General features: G+C 46.9%; 1 protein-coding gene across 1 annotated transcript in view; it reads right to left on the reverse strand.

Annotated features, from left to right (window-relative positions):
• Rnmt (RNA guanine-7 methyltransferase) overlaps positions 1-17,055 on the reverse strand; it is a 35,985-nt gene extending 18,930 nt beyond the window's left edge. The window contains exons 1-5 of the mRNA XM_077627842.1: positions 16,868-17,055; positions 16,505-16,631; positions 14,867-14,998; positions 12,739-12,863; positions 97-278 (exon numbers count right to left, since the gene is read on the reverse strand). Coding sequence (XP_077483968.1) covers positions 97-278; positions 12,739-12,863; positions 14,867-14,998; positions 16,505-16,631; positions 16,868-16,909 — 608 coding nt within the window. The 5' untranslated portion in view covers positions 16,910-17,055. The remainder of the gene's footprint in view (positions 1-96; positions 279-12,738; positions 12,864-14,866; positions 14,999-16,504; positions 16,632-16,867) is intronic.
• Positions 17,056-17,467: the final 412 nt, after the last annotated feature.

Below are 17,467 nucleotides of genomic sequence, written 5' to 3' on the forward strand. Positions count from 1 at the left end.
AAGTGCACCCTTAACAGCACTGCTAAAAGCAGTTCATCAGAAATGAAAAAAAAAGGAGGGAGAGAAGGAAAAGATGGGCCAGGGATGCAGACCTACACAAGATCATTGGCATCGGGGGTGGTGCCAATGAAGTAGCCACCGGGAGCCAGGCATTCGGCAGCATTGCGCAACATGCACTGTGCCTGCGGCAGACTCTCAAAGCTGTAGTGGAATGTGAACTGGCAGCTCACTAAGTCCAGGGTTATGTTCTCGTGCTTGTACCGGTCCTTCAGCCGCACCTGCAAAAGGGTTCTCGTCGTTGGCACACACACTGGCACTGATGCCCCAGGGGAGCATTCCATGCAAAGATTTATGTCATGTTAAATAACGCAAGGCTCATCTTGTCTGTTCCCATGTATCAGAACATCAATGTCAAAAACAACACTATCATCTACATGTCAGCTGTTCCCTCTCCAATGCTCTTCTCACCACACCACTAATGCAGCACTCTCTCGAGCATTCTTCAAATATGCCTAGTAATGAAAACACAATCCATCGCTTAATTTAGATTACATATGACTGGATAAAGATGCACACGTGTCCTGAAAGTGCTGGTTCAGTTTCTCTGCAGGCAAACATACAGCAAAAACTGCAGAAACATGCTGGCTGCAGACACCTTTTCTGTCAGGAGGAGGAGGAGGATAAGACTTCTACTGTCGGCATAGAGTTAGAGTGAAGTACTATGTCACCACAGATAGAATCCTTCGTCCAGGATCTCATTGGAGGCTGTAGTAGCATTGGTCCATGCAAATCAGGTTCCGCTGATCCTTAAGGCAAAAAAAGCATGCCAGCACCTTCTCCCATTCTCTTTAGTGGGTTGGCTAATTCTAGGCATTGCATCATTTTGCTTACATTCCCATACCATGTGGTATGTGTTGGAGATCTCTTCGTAGAATGGGCACTTGCTGCTGTGTATCATAGGGTGCATTTTGCAGAGGAGACTAAGAATGAGGAAGGAGTTAATCTGACGTCTCCACAGGGCAGTCTTCTTTTCCTAGGTAATGAATTTATACGGCTTAGGGTATCTATGCCTAATATTTCTATAAGACGTAGCAATTTCCTTGATTGTGTGGGAGGAGTGACTACACTACCTCATTTTCTTCTGGTTCTCGGTTGAATAAACCTTGAAAAAATCCATGTGCAAAGCTGCTGCTGGGTAAAGATGAATGGCCAGGTGGCCAAGTGATTTTCTCTCCAAATGATTTTCTCTCTTTCAAATCTTTTCCTGCCAGCAGCAGGATCTTGATGCCTATAGCCAAGATTCTTCCTCTGGTGAAGTTTCTGCATATGTTTTGAGAATCAGAGGTAACGACTAAGTTATTTCACTTCTCCTGCATGACCACTCACAAGAAATAAGGCAATGACAGATTCTTCTGCAATTTCAGAATGTATTTTTCACATGGTTACACAGACTATAGGGTCCTTCGTTTAATCAATTGAGACTGCAGTCATGGCTTTGGTATTCTAAACTTGAAATTTTGCCAGAAATTCATGTAGAAGAGGTGCAAATTATTTAGTGAGAGGATGGCAACTGTGAGGTACATTTTCAGAAGTTTCAGTAACTTTTTTAAGTCGCTCACGGCGATTCTGGAGGCTGCAAGAAACCAAGCGCCACACGCCAGTTTGGTTGGCTTTCCCGCACAGCAGGTGAAATGCTAGCTAGGGTGGCTTCATTGTATTACAGCAGTGTCGCTTGAAAAATGGGACACCAGAATGAAAGCTGTCGCCACTTTCACCATCTCCACGACAGTCGATGTGAGCACAGTGTGACTACTGGAAGGCTATAACCAACTGTGGCACCGGTTCCAGGGCACTATCTATGGGTGCAAGAGGCGCAAATTGGTGCTGACCGCTGTTCATGCCGCTATATCTTCAGTGGTGCTGTTTGGAAACACAAGATAAAGCATCAACCATGGGCGTGAATGCTTGCCGCACAACCACCTATAATGCGTGTAGTTAGAAAAAGCCTGCCGCCTGCCATCAGAGCAGGCACAGCTCAGCGCTCGGCAGATAGATATAGCCCTTTTACGGCCAACCGCTTCGATATACTGTAATCCCTCATTACAACGAAATCGCTTTACTCGAAATATCGCTTTATTCGAAATTTCTTCCGGTCCCGACCCAAACGCATGCATTTTAAGCCGCATTACTCGAAGCGCACGAAGGGCTTGACCCGCTTAGAGCGAAGTGGCGAGCGGAGGCATCGCCACCGTCGAGCGGGAGACTCTTTGCGCATGCAGTGTCGAATTAATGCCGCCGACGAAATAGCCTCATGCAGGCACAGAACAGGCCACAAAAGTACAAAACTTAGGACCGATGACCTGCCTAGTAACGAGTACCAAGCGAGTGCCGAGTGCCCCTAGCTGTTTACAGCAGAACGAACAGCAGCTGTCAAATTCCATGGTGCAGCGCGCCCGAATCGGTCACAGTCGCAACGCTGGTGTCCCTTGTGATAGAATCCACATGAAAATAGAGTTTTTATGACGAAAACTCTTGGATGCCGAAAACTGGCCAAAAGACCGTGGGCAGACTTGCGCCGTAGCACCCCGTGGGGTGCGCTTGATGAGCAAAATTTTACCGCCCTAAAGAGCATTTCTGGTGCAGAAACGTGCCAAAAAGCACAAAAGAAGTGTCTCTCCGATTATAAGTCCATTCACACTTGCGAGCCGAGCTTTCGGCAACAACGCCGACCGCAGACGCGCCGGCAACGAACTGAGCTGCTCCCTGGCTGCTGTAGTCGTCGCTAAGCCTAATTGTTTCACATCGGCCAACGCAGACAAGAGCTCTCTAAAGCGCGTGAACAACGTCATTCCCGAGAGTTTTCACATCAAACGAGAAGGCGACTTGCAGTTTGCACTTGCAAGTGTGAACAACGGTGTTGTCGACCTGCTGCCTTGACGCAAGCGACTGCTGGCCGCATGCCCTTTGCTATGTTCGATGCGAGGAGCTACGTTAGCAAATCGGGAAGACGACTCTGGGGAAGCCGGTCTAGAAATTTGCTCGCCGCTGGCCGTAATTGGCCTGCACCACAATAAAATACCACCCCTAGCTTCGTTGCACTTTTGACGGTGCAAATCGACCGATAACTTGCCGAAAAATCCGAGCGTCGCCAGCAGCGAGTCAGGCTGTCAACATGGTGGGTCAACGCAACCACGGTGTTTCCCCGGCGATTTTCTCGAGCCGGTCATGCTTGATTCGTGCTATCCAACAAGATAAACGGTCTAAATGCGTGGTAGGGTAAATTAATTTTGTTCCTAGACATTTGTCAACGACGCTGCGCGAACACCGCCACTTGAACCGTACAATTAGCACATATGTCGTCAACAACTGTGCGCCGAAAAACTCTCGTCTTTAAAACATCACAGCTACACACCTCAGGAAAAAACTGCCCAGTAATCATGCAAAGCCCCTACTGCAAAACCATTCAGTTTTCACGATCGCACTGCATGCCCACAATGAGCGGCTAATCATTTTTTGCGCACTATAAACACAACCTCAGAACCAAGCCATGGCATTTGCAGTGCTTTCCAGCGCGATACTCTACAAGTCTTCCGTGACCCCCCATAAAAGCGGCCACTGCCCACGCGATTCGAAATACCCTGAAGGTTGAATGCATGGGCGGCGACCTCGGCCTCGTGCAATGCTTGGTCAGATTAGAGCACGGGTGGCACATGATCCTGGTAAGAACTTGAAACAGCCAAAGCTCAATGCCTTTTTTGCACCTGAATAATGTTTTGCTTCACTGAATACACTGTATTTTGACTTCCATGCAGTTGCAGCGCAATTAAAGCTCAGCTGGTTTAGATTTTCTCGGGTGGTCGCTTATATCGAATTACCGCTTACAATGAATTTTTTCGCCGTCCCGCTGACTTCGTCATAACGAGAAATTACTGCATTAAGTTAGAACTACATGTGTTCACCAACCATATTTTGGAACACTTTGGTATAGACAATAATTCATAATATCCCCATTTGTTATATCCAGGTTTGACTGTATTACCCTAGAGTCACTAAATAAAGACTTAAGAGTACCGGCACTCTTTTCTCCTATTGTTCTGTGCCGCCGCCACGATCATTGGTCAGTTTGCATCACGTGATATTTGTTTACACTGCGACGGTTCATGGGGGCTGCCGTTTTGTGGCTTATGCGTTTTCAGTCGGGCAACTGTGGTAGTCCTAGTGCTCCGACGCTGCGAGTGCTGCCGGTGACCGACTCAGTGACCAGGGATTCCGCGCATCGCAGCAGTTCAGCTCCGCACGATGAAAGCATAAACTGAAGGCAACAGCTGTACCGTTTGCATCTGAGCGGCTCCATGCCGTACGGCTACGATCCCCGCCGCAGCGCAGGGTGGCTAAGAGCGTTGTTTACAAAATGGCCAGGCCAAAGTTAGCGGCGAGGTCGCCGAAGCGGCAATCTGGCAACAATGATAAACAACAAAATGGCCTCCCCTGCTTACCGCCGTGCTGCAGTGACCGTACTCTAAATCTTTATTTAGTGACTCTATATTACCCTATAAAGGCATGTAAGGGCCGCACCCGTGTACGGGCCACCCCCAGTTTTCCAGAAGAAAATATTAAAGAAAAAACGATCGGTGTAAGGGCCGCGCCCAAACTTTCCACCTGGGAACAGCCTTTGAAATGTACTGTAAAAACCTGCGTATGATATGAACCCGAATATAATATGAGGTGAAGTTTTAAGACATGAAATGGAAAAAAAAAGTTTTACCTGCGTGTAATAAGAGTTACGAAAGCTCAGAGAAGACATTTATTCAAATCGCATCCCGCACTTCAGTTCAATCACTTTCCTCTTCACCAGCGCTTTCTTTGGACATTTTTTTGTCCGGCAAATCATCCCAAATGTACTCATCGTCCGTGCCATCAAGGGCGTCCGAGATGCCGCACTTCTTAAAAGAACGACACACAAGATCTTCTGGGATGGCCACCCACGCGTCTACGATCCATTTGCACAGCGTGGCTGGAGAAGCCCGCTTCAGCCGCACGGTTGGCGTCACTGCAGGCTCACCTGAGCGCATCCACTCTGCGTAGCACCGCTTGACTGCGTCCTTGAATGGTTTGTTTACACAAACATCAAGGGGCTGTAGTTTAAGCATCATCCCACCTGGAATCAGAATGAGTTCAGTGCCACAGTCGCATAGCAGACCCTTGACCGAGCCGGCCAAACGGAAACAAAACGAATGCAGCACAAGGATAGATGGCAGAGACAGCAGTGAACCAGGTCGCCTGCAGCACACGGACTTTACCCAGTCCAAGACTAGATCTTCATTCATCCACCCTTTCTCATGACATCTCAGGATGGATGACATTTTTCGGCATTGTTTTACTCTTGAAGACCACGAAAGGGGGGAGCTTTCGGCCATTTGCTGTCCACTTTAACGTGACTAACTCGAGTCTTCTTGTTGCCAGTGGCCTGGACGCTAACTTGTCTAGACCCCTTCTCGTGCACTTTAAGGGGTGATGGCATGTCCAGGTAAACCGGCGTCTGATCGGCATTGGCTATTCGGCTCAAAAGAAAGTTTTGGACTTGTGCAAGGAAATAAGATGGCGCTGAAAACTCGCAAGCCGCTCTTTGAATGCTTCAGGCAGCTTCTGTGAAATTGAGGTCCGCTGGCGTAGTGAAAAGCCAGCACGGCACATGTAGCGATGGATCCAGTGCTTGCTTGCTTTGAAGGCAGATCGCGGTATTCCTTTTTCTTTTGCAAACTCTCTAGCTTTTGCCTGCATAAGCTCCACGCTCGTAGCAAAATGCGCGGCTTGCTGTTGCCGTATGAACTCCATCAGGCCAAGTTCATTTTCTGGGAATGCGCCATTATTTGGGATGCGCAAGCTTCGTCGCGTTCTGCTGCCTGCGAAAAAGGCTTATTTCTGTCGTCGCCATCCACGAATGCTTCCCTCGACGACACCAAACTGCCTTCCGGCTGCACTGTTGCCGATGTTCTCCGCAGCTAAAATCACTTTTCGCTTGGAAGCATCCGAGTGCTGTTTTCTAGACCCTGACATCTTGCTCCCAAAAAAAGATCAACTTCATGAAGCGTGGTTTAGATGTGAGCACGTGTGTTGTCAACAGGCACACGGCACACCACAGCCCCCGGCACACCCAAAGGATCAACAACAAAGAAACGACATCGTGACGCCGTTTGTCGAGAGTAACGAATCCAAGCCGTAGCCACACCGAAATAACGAAACCAAAACTTCGAGCAACTTCGTAAATTTTTGTTCGGATCCGCAAATAGTTTGAGGCGGAAATTTAGGACGCTTATTATGGGAAAAAAACCTCGTTTTATACGCGGGTTTTTACGGTACATGCTGTGGCCTCCGCGATCAGCTCCGGCTGCGAGCAACGGTGCGCTTCATCACTGAGGCCACAAACGCGCCGCAGCCGTGCACGCGCACAGGAGCTTCCAGGTGCCACCCGTGAATGGCGCCCGAGGTAGCAAGTCATCATCATCATCAACTTTTTCCTCCGCCACGAGCTCCAGCTATCCATATCGGCATCGGTATCACCAGCTCCAGTCACTCCAGCTTTTTGTGGCTGTCAAAGGCATGGCAGTGTGTTAGTTCACCGTAGTTGTGGCTTTCGTGTGCTGCCGCCGAGTGTTGCAATTATAGCACGATGGCCAAGCACTTTAATAGCTACACAGCTGGGAGTTTGCTCTCGAACACGGCAAGTGTGCGGTGGGCAGGAAATCCGACGTGGCCAAGAAGTGCGTCCGACAATGGCCCAACCAAAAGGATCATTGAGGAACACAAGCTGCAAAAAGCGCGCTTTCCGAGGCAAGCCGTGCAAGTTTCCCGAAATGAAAGAAGAGCTGCTTTGCTATGTGATGGAAGTGCGGAACAACGGCTAAAAATTGACAACGGACATGCTGCGCAACTTCTTGTCGGATAAAAGCATGCACCAGAGCGCTGCATGTGCTCGGAGTGAGAAGACTTCGCGATTGACGATTGAACATAGAATAAATGCTGCTCATTCCCTGAATGGAGTGTTTCTACGTGAAAAAAAATTCAAACAGCGCGTGAATGGGCCGCACCATGAAAATTGGCCCTCGAATCTGGGAAAAAAAGTGCGGCCCTTACATGTGTTTATACGGTAGCATATTTTGCTGCATCTGTAAATAGGAGTGCTGGATCCTGTCCATAGATTCGATGTAGTGCCTTAGCCCTCGCAGTGTGCTAATTTGCATAAAAAACCCAGATGCATGTTTTTTCGGAGTGGTGCTTCATTGAAGAGCTACTTGCTTAAGCATGTTTCTCTACTGCATGTAAGGACACTCAAGAGCACGCACAAGTTTCACGAAAAACTGCCACGTTCTGGCTATCACGACAATCGAGTGGCAGTTCCATTGTTGGGAACAGGCAGACTTCCCGCCCATTCGCTTAAACTAGAGTAACAACCCAGCAGTAACATACAGAACGCACCCTTTAGAAATCAATTTCTGCTTTCGTTTTTGTCTAACAGTTCTATCATGTACCTTCCGTTACTTTTTTTACAGGTGGTAACAATTACTTCTGAATGCAAAGCTGCAGGTGCTTACCAGTACACAGTTGAATCCCGGCACAACGAATGCCGCTTCAACGAAATTTTCACCACAACGAAGTATTTTTCATTCCCCGCGAAATCCCCAGAGGAGTTAATGTATTAAAGGGACACTGAGGAGAAATTGAAGTTGGCTTGTATCGATAGAATAGCAGCTCCTGATCACAAGAACGCCACTCTTACTGAAAACAAAGCTCTTGTAATGTAGAAAATAGCAAGAGCCGAAATACAGGTGTCGCCGCCACAGGCCAATCTCGCAAGTACAAGCGTGATGACTTTTTAGGACAAGAGGCGCCACCTTGGAGGAATTTTCCTTACTTCATGGAAGCCACAGATCTCTGAGGCTGGCAAAGGAAGATTGCGCACCGCACCGCTAGCCGTTAGAAATCACGGAGTCTGCGTTTACGTCACGTATCACGTCACTCCGTTCTGAGATGCCATAAGAGTTGCCGTGGCGTCATAAGAGTTCCCTGAGTTTGAATCAGAGCGGCGGGAAAAATTTTTTCATCTTCGAATCCAAATTTCTTTGAAATAAATGCATCTTTCGCGCCCGGACAAGCGGCAATAAAGCCATGAAATGCCGAACTATCAGATTTTGCTAACAAAAAAAAAAATGATAGAGTTCTCCTCAGTGTCCCTTTAAAATTCCCTCGAAAACGAATTACATTGTGAGCACGCATTCGCTTCTATGAATTTTTCGCGAGCCTTCACCGGTCAGTGGCCCGCCTTTCTTCAAAAGTTGGGTGCTGTACGAGATTATTCCCTGCTAAAGCAGTGGCTTGGAGCAGCTAAATAATGCACGGAATGTATGTTTATTGCATTTTCATGTATTCTGTATTAAAAATTTGGTTGGGAGTCATTTATTCGTCATAGCAAAGCAGCAAGAGGACTTGTTGGCGCCATGCGAAGGCCGCCGGCCGTACGAGGGCCAAAGACGAATCCAAATCCAGTCGCCAGCCTCCCCTCCTCACCTTCTCAGCAGCCCTTGCTGCCATTTTCTTGTGTGTCGGTGTGTGTTGATCGTCGATCTCTCGATGCAGTCTGATCTCGTCGAACACCTCTGCCACGAAGAAGCGAAAGTTTATTTCGCTAGAAGAAAAGGATAGAATTATCGCCGAAGCGGAAAGTGGGAAGAAGAAGGCAATTATTGCCGCAGATTTTGGCATCGCGCCGAGTTCGCTTTCAACGATTTTTAAGAATAAGGACAGCATTAGGAAGGCACTTTCATCGGGCACTTCAGCAGCACAAGAAAGTGATGCAACCAACGTAAGAGCTCAACAAGGCTGTCTATGCTTGGTTCGTTGATACGCGAGCAACAAACATGCCCCTGAGCGGTAAAATTGTACAGCAGAAGGCACTAAATTATGCTTGCTTGCTAGGGCTGAACGACTTTAAGGCAAGCATAGGATGGCTGAATCGCTTTAAAGAAAGACATAACATTGTTGGCAAGGTTTTGTGCGGTGAATCGGCATCTGCGGACGTTGACGGCGGACAACATGACTGACATAATGTGCAGTTATGCTCTGTCTGATATTTATAACGCAGACGTGATGGGCCTCTTCTATGTGGTGCTGCCAGTGAAGACGCTTGATTTTAAAGGGAAGCGTTGCCACAGAGGCAAACATAGCAAGAAACGAGTGACTGTGCTGCTGTGCACAAATGTAGATGGGTCTGACAAATGCCCCCCGTTAGTTATTGGCAAAAGTGCAAAACCGTGCTGCTTCAAGGGGAACAAGAGCCTACCTGTCAAGTACGTGGCAAACAGTCGGTCGTGGATGACCCATGCCATTTTTGCTGACTGGGTGGTGGCACTTGACCGCGACATGAGCAGACAAAATCGAAAGGCTTGTTTGCTCTTGGACAATTGTTCAGTGCACCGCATTGACGACGTCAAGCTGTCAAGTGTGGAGCTGAAGTTCTTCCCGCCAAACTGTACCTCAGTCATTCAACCCCTGGACCAAGGCATCATCCGGAGCATGAAGTCTTCCTACCGGGAGAGGTTGATCCAGCGGCTTCTCCTGAACACCGACACTGGTAGGGAGACGAAAGTCGATCTTTTCATGCCTTTAGAAATGATGGCTGCGGCATGGAGAGCAACACGGTGCAGCGTGATCTGCAACTGCTTCAAGCAGTTGACAGCAAGGCGACCAGCACGACTACAGCCGCGGAAAGTGTAGCATCGTCATCGACTCCGGAGATTGACGTTACTTGGAAATCGCTCCAGGAAACTGGAAACGTTCCTGCTGACATTGCGCTGGACAATTTCCTCGTCGCTGATGCGGACGCGATTGTCCATGAGGAACGAAGCGAAGTGTTCGTGAGCCGGAAGAGCCGTGCGATCATGAAGACGACTCCGCTCAAGATTTACCTGCCCCAGCAGCCTCATTGCAGGTACTCGATGCCTTCGACATTATTAGAAAATTCATTGGCACACACGATGAAGACGTTGCGATGTCGCTGTTAACAGAGTGCGAGAGTCACGTGACGCCGCTGCTGGCAGTGAAATGCAAGCAGGCTAAGCTCACTGATTTCTGGCAATAAAACTATGTTTTGCTGGAGTTTTGCTGGCTTGCATTTCTGGTTAATTTCTCGCCAGCGAAATTTCGCGACAACGAAATTTCTTGCGCGGCTCGTCGATTTCATTGTAGTGGGATTCAATTGTAATTAACTACCATTTGTCCACTAATTACTCGTAAGTCAATTTCTCTGGCTTACAAGAAGGCCACGATGAGTTTTCAGTGACTTTTCAGTGTACAGAAGTGCCACATTATACCGCATATTATCGTGTATCAGCCACCCTCTTGTATAGCCCACACCCCTTACTTTCAGCTGAAAAAAAAAAAAAAAACTAAAATGCGCCAAAAACGTGCCTAGTCCCATAAAGTGCTACAAGATGGCGCAAGTTAGTTTTTCCCACACCGCATCCATTATCATCACTGTTATGCAACACGACGTTTGCGCGGCTTTCTGTTTCTGGTTTTCACGGTGCCTTGCCCAGTGCCATTTGTTCTTTGTTATCCAGTGCTTCGTTCGGAAGTGTCTGGACAGCTTGCGGAATCTGTTGTGTTGCATGCGACATCATGTGGCAGGCTGCGTGCTTTTCAACGCGAGCAAAAAGCAATGGGCAAGCTCAGACGGTCCTACACTGCAGGCTTCAAACTTCAAGTGGCAAAATACGCTGGGGGACACGTTAAATGGGAGGCCGGGTGCAAGTTTGGTGGCGACGAAAAGTGTGTTCACTGCTGGTGTATGCAAATGCAAGACCTCGCCGAGACTAAACGAACCAGGAAGGCTTTCTGTGGGAAACAGAGAAGTGCAAGTTCCCAAAACTTGAAGAGGACCTTGCCGAATATGTTCGCACAACTAGGAGCAATGGCTTCGCGATTTCTACGGAAATGATCTGCATGAAAGCAATCGCTATCGCTCAGCACATTAACATTTGACCTGCGGACTTCAAAGCCAGTCGAGGGTGGCTTCAACGTTTTATGAAACAGAACCAACTCTCCCTCCGCCGTCGAACGACGTTGTGCCAGAAGCTGCCAGCCGAATACGAGGACCAAATACGGAAGTTTCATCACTTTGTCAATGCACTTCGGAGGAGCATGAGTACGACCTCTCACAGATAGGCAGCGCTGATCAGACCGCTGTCTGGTTCGATGCCCCTGAAAATTGCATGCTGGAAGCCAAAGGGGCAAGAAGTGTCTCCGTGCGCACTACTGGTGGCGAACGGCAAAGGTGCACAGTTATGATTTGCATCAGCGCTGACGGAAGGAAGCTTCCACCCTATGTTGTCTTTAAGAGAAAGACTCTGCCAAGAGAAGAGTTCCCCCAGGGTATCATAGTATGGGTGCAAGAAAAAGGTTGAATGTCCGATGAATTGGTCATAGACTGCCTGAAAACAGCGCGGAAGAACCGACCAGGAGGCCTACTATGCCGCAAAGCCCTTCTTGTGCTCGACAGTTTTAGAGGGTGCCTCGCTTAACAGACTGAGTGAAGACTCGGCTGGCAGACTGCCAAACGGACTTAGCCGTAATTCCTGATGGCCTGACAAGTGTGCTGCAGCCGCTTGATCTTTGTGTTATCCGGCCATTCAAGACAGAATTTTGGTGGTGCTACATCGAGTGGATAGCTGCAGGCAACCACGGAACAACTCCGACAGGGCGGCTGAAGCAAGTGTCCTCCCAGTGAGTGTGCGCTTGGATTCTGCATGCGTGGCGTTCGTTGTCAGCAGACACCATCTCAAAGAGTTTTAGAGTCACGCTGCTGTAAAATGCCACGGACGGCCCAGAGGATGACCAGCTTTGGGAGCATGCCAATGAGGCGAGCTCATCAGACAGCGGTGAGAGTGCCAATGAGCTGAGCTCGTCTGACAGCGATTAGCGTGAAGGCGGCAATGAATGGTGAAATTAAATGTTTGTATCTGTTGCCAGCTTTTTAATTATCTGACACAGTATTTGCAGTGGCCCCACACTGTGTTAATGTGAATTTAATGAAAAAAAAAAGTGCGGCTTATACAAGAGTATATAACGGCATATCGTTGAAAAAAAAAAAGTAACTGGTCCATAGGAAATAATATTCCCCCTCCCCCTAAACAACGAAATCGAAAACTGCACTCCGAAATAAACTCCAAGAAACGTCTGCGAAATTTTAAAAAATAAGAACCGAAAAGTCCAAACCCTATTCATAGGCGATGTTGCCTTCTATTTGCTATTCTCTGCAAACATGGCTGGTGGTTCTGGCCCGATTTTGATGTAAAGTTTTGTAACTGGCAGAGTAACAAAACTGGCACAGCTTGCTCATTGAAGTGAAGGTTCCGCGCTTTCTGGGAGCCTAGCAAGAAATGACAGTTTGAGTGTATCCATCTGCGTCACTATGCTGTTGATATTGGCAGGTTCAGCATGGTGGGTCTGGCGATCTTTTCAACATTAATAGCAATTTAAGCTATCTTTTACACCTCAGCTGCAACAGATAATGCATGCTGGCAGTATCGTATTTACACATGTACTATAATGCGAGGAGGGAGTCCGAGACCTCACAAAAACTAGAAAAAACAATTATTACGCAATCAAGGTTCAAGCCCTGCAACTACAGCTGAGGGCTCATAAAAAACAAAACTATGTTTCCTATACCATGAAAAAGCTCACCCTGGTGCAATCAGCTTCTATGAATTCAGCTTGAAATATGCGTCCTGCCTCTCGCTGCCTGTGATGTCGCTCCTTCAGCTCCCGGTAACGCTCCTCTGCATGCTTTAGCGACGTCCCTGCTATGTCTGCAAAAATAGAAGTCACAGTGTAACACAGACCAAGGTAGGAAAGTTAATGATACCAGATGAAAATGCAACTCCTTTGGGCGCAGAACAGAATGCAATGCAAAATGTAACACCATATGCCATGCAGTGATGATGCCAAGGGATGATAGCCACACTGAAAATTAGCCTGGCCACACCAAACATAATCCAAGTGCTTCATCAAGACTCTGTTGATAAGGGTGCTCACTGATAATGCAGACACCCATCACTGGTAATAAAGTATGAGAAGTTCTTGATGCTGCATTTCATTCCTTTTATCTTTATCAGGAGAAATGACACAGAGACATCATGCCTACCCAAAATTTTACTTCCCCCCCTCCCAGACCCCATCTTCATACCAGCCCATCTTGGCGCCATCCCCAATGCTATGACAGAGCCTTCATAGCAGTGGGCTGTATTTTGTAATAATTTTTTACACAATTCATTCGCCTTTGCTTTTTTGCCATTGGTCATCACTGGTTTCGACAAAGGAGCGGCCAAATAATATTGCTTGTACAGTCAATCATGATGCTACAAGCAATAAATAACAATGGCAAACGCAGAACAGAATGAGCCTGGCAAAGAATCATTACAAAATATGGCCCCTGTTCTTATATTTTTATCTGCTGGCGAGTGGCAAAGTATGAATGATCCAAAGGGCCAAAGAGGTAGCTTAATAATGCCTACCGTGCTGCAGTTGCCAAATGTTCATTAACAGCACCCCCCCCCCCAAAAAAAAAGACAGTTATACACACAATGTCTTTATCTGTGATGTTAGACGTTTCTGTTAATCCCACAATGCCATGTAAAAATCAAGAACTTCATTTCTTATAATTATATGTGACCTGGCACATGACAATACACACGCAGCTGTACAGGCTTAAAAAAATAAATGAAAATTGGTTTTTGGGGAAACGAAATGGCATAGCATCTGTCTCACATACTGGCCGACACCTCCACTGCACCATAAGGGAAGTGATAAAGGAAGGAATGAAAGAAGAAAGGAAGAAAGAGGTGCGGTAGTGGAGCACAGGTGCACCTTATCGCCTCTATCAAAACGCGGCCGCCGCAGTGCTCTAGACAAATTTCCAGGTCAGGTTCTCTAAAACCCAGTGCTGTTATCATGATGGAAAAAGTAAGAGGCAGAGTAACTCCCAGGCAGTTCATCTGGGTAGCTTAGCCATGCACAAAGCATCAAGCACTGTGGTCACACTGCTTTCAAAGGCAAACATGTCATTGCAGTGATGCCAAACTGTAGCACATATTCTTTACATTACATTACACTGTGTTCCCCCTTTCACATTCAGAGGCATGGGAGAGGAAATGCAGTTTAAAGAAGTGATCTCACCTCTTAAATTTAAAAAAATTACAAAAGGGGATATTCATCTATACAGCAACATTCACCATTTTGCAATGCTGGTGTTGTTTAGTGGGTTGGAATAAAAGTACAAATCATGAAGGTGCCAGGCCTGGCTGTCGGGAAAGGATGTTGTGCTTAGGCTTGTGGTTTCTTCTATAGTCAGATGCAACTCAAGAATGAGGTGGCTGTTCCCAACAAAGGGCCCCCTTCTATCCCTTGCCTTCTATTCCACTGGCTGGGAAGACCCCCATCCTGCCATTCCTTTGTCAGGAAGAGGAAAAGAGAGCTTCTTGATGAAGATCCCCCAGAGTGTGCTTGAATGAGTGCGCATGCCCAGACACTTAACCCAGTGAATTTCTTGGCGAAGCAGCCACACATACCACCCACTGCACCACAATGTGGTGCACAACCAACGTTGATGGCACCGCACAGATATCTTCTACTAATTCTGCAAGTTACATCTTCACCTCCAAGCCATTCCTGCACTTCAGGCACTGTACTGGACAGTGCATCACCACAATTAGTACAAAGGCTCTTGAGCATTGCTTTTCAAACAGCATACATAAACCTCACATTGCTTTCTGTCTCTATCTTTTCTCTTGCTACCACAGAATGAAACTGTTACCTGCACAAATGAGGTACGAGATGTCCCCTTTCTTCCATTTCAGTAGGTCTCCACCTTTGCCAGCACCAAGGTCCAACACATGGAATGGAGAGTCCTCTGGCTTGTCCTCCTTACGCTTGGCAATGTACTCACCTGCGGAAACATCACAGAAAAGTTGCAGATTGGCCGCAATAGCTTCTAAAGTAACGGCCTCTTCATTTAGCCTTATCAATCATTCTGGACTGGCACAGCAGACTAATGCGGTGAGCAACCGCATCATAACACAAGGGTTATTTGCAGTAACTGTGCCTTGAAATAAAAAAAAAAGTTTATTCCAGAGCCTATGAGGGCAACTTCGTGTTAGGGACAACACTGCGTCATGTCATTTGTGACTGCTGCGACTATTAGAATAGTTACAGTAATCATTCTAACAGTCACGGTAATCACACATGCCATAGCGCAATGTTGTTCCTGACAAGAAGTAGTTTCCACCAAAGCAGTGGCACAAGCAGTTTTTTTTTAAGGGTGGGGGGGGGGGGGGGGGGGGGGGGGGGGGAATGCTGAGGAAGCAGTTCATTGATTGGGACATTACAGGGGCATGCAGGATAAGGCACTAGGTCATAATGCTGTGTATAAGTTGGTTTTTCTTTTTGTAAATCATGCTTTTACCATGCTAATTATAATTTCCTAGCCAGCTAACATGTGTCTACTAGGTCAACTTTTTTTTTCTAGAGACAGTTCTTTATATGGGGCTGACCCATAGCAGGGGGGCTTTTGTCTAGCTAGGGGCCCGCCAGATATCCCCCTTTTTCGAAGAACTAGGACACGGAAGTTCGAACACCTTGTAGATAAATTAAGGCAAGAATCTTTAAGATGAAGTTGGCAACACAACGCAGTTCCGCCGGCTTGAGCGCAATGTCCTCAGATATGTTTGCTACAGTTATGAACAGTTGCAAACGTCAGTTTTAGGCATAAAGCGGTACACTATGAACCATAAAGTGGGGCTAAGGTCCCTCAATTTGCTTAAAATGATCTCGTATGCTTATGCTCCACCTAAAAATGCTGATCAGTCATTTAGTAACTGCTACACACAGTTAGCATGGCGCACTTGCGTATAATCAGTAATTGCAAGAATTTTATGCTTTTAAATGAAAAAAAAAAATTGATTGATTTGTGTTGTTAGGCTAAATGCGAATTAGGTGTGCTAGCAATTTGGTTTTCAGTTTGGTTTCGGAGTTCAGAACCAGTGTTCAAGGATGGCAGTTATTCAGATAGCAATAATGAGTCTATATTCATTTTAGTCGTTTTCTCCTTTACATTCACAGATCCCTAGGAGTGCTCATACCACTCTTGGTGCAGCAGTTAAGCGATGCGCCACTGCCCTTCTATGGCAGGCGCTACCATCAGTGGGACTTGGGTTGCTTTAGTCAGTTTGAGCCCCCGGTTGTTCCTCCCAAGCAGCCTCTTGCGGTTAATTGAGCTGCCACCTGACACGGTGGGCAGCGTGCCACAAAACCGGCATCAGTCAAACGGACAGCCAAACACACAATGGGAATATCGCACTACGACTTAACGCGATCGACGAGGCTAGGTGCAGATGAAATTGAAGCAAACACAACCCTGCCGCATTTGCTTGCACTACAAACAAAGTGTGCTCACGAATCAACATGCTCTTGGTCCAGTTGTTGAAGTTTCTCATATGCAGTATTCGGCTGCGATCCCTTTCTTCCAGGCCGCCGTTGCCGAGGCTGTTGTAGTGGTTCTGCACGACCGGTGCCAGTCCCACCTGTAGGCAGCAAGAACAGCAGTGAGAGCGTGTCAAAACAGCAGCAGGCAAGATGCGCACGACCGACCGAGGACGAATCAGCTAACAGCTGCTGCCAACGGACAACACGAACCTGAACTCGTTTTTAACGTCCGTTAATCCCCGTCTGCAAGTGTGCACAGCGTTCGATGCCCACGGTAAAGGAGAAATGTATTCATGCGTCGTTTGACAACAGGTACTCGGGCCAACTTTCTCACCTCTGAAGTCGCGTTCGCAGCTGGCGGGTTCTCCTCGGACATGACTGCTAGAAAACAGAAGCTACACTACACTAAACAGATCACAGAAGCAACAAGCACTTGACACAACTTGTAATGTTAGGGAAAAACGAAGAATTCAGAAATCACACCGCTGCTACCAGTGCGCCGCCATTTTATAAACCACAGTGGACAGTGACAATAGCGTACAAAAAAAAAAACAACCTCAACCGCACAAATAATAAAAAAATTAAAAATATTTTCAATTTATATGATGAAATTTTAAGTTTATAAACCAATATAACAACGTTATTAACAAAGTTAGCGCTCCTTAAAGTTTCGGTTTCGATTTTGCAGCCGTGCACAACAATGCATTGCAATCATACTCAACATTTCTGGACAAAAGCATTTTTGAACTGGAGAAGTTTATGAACGCAATTTTTTATATATCTTGAGATCTCCTCTCGGCAAGCTTGCATTTTTTTTGCTGTTAACTTTTTACTAACGCCAAGGAAAATGCTCTCTTCCAGAAAGGTGTGTTTTAGTTTCGTGTTGAAAATTGCGAGAAATGGCCCAATTCATAGAGCTACTGCTACCAACACT

The sequence above is a fragment of the Amblyomma americanum genome, chromosome 6 (assembly GCF_052857255.1).
Source record: "Amblyomma americanum isolate KBUSLIRL-KWMA chromosome 6, ASM5285725v1, whole genome shotgun sequence".
Taxonomy (NCBI): Eukaryota; Metazoa; Arthropoda; class Arachnida; order Ixodida; family Ixodidae; genus Amblyomma; species Amblyomma americanum.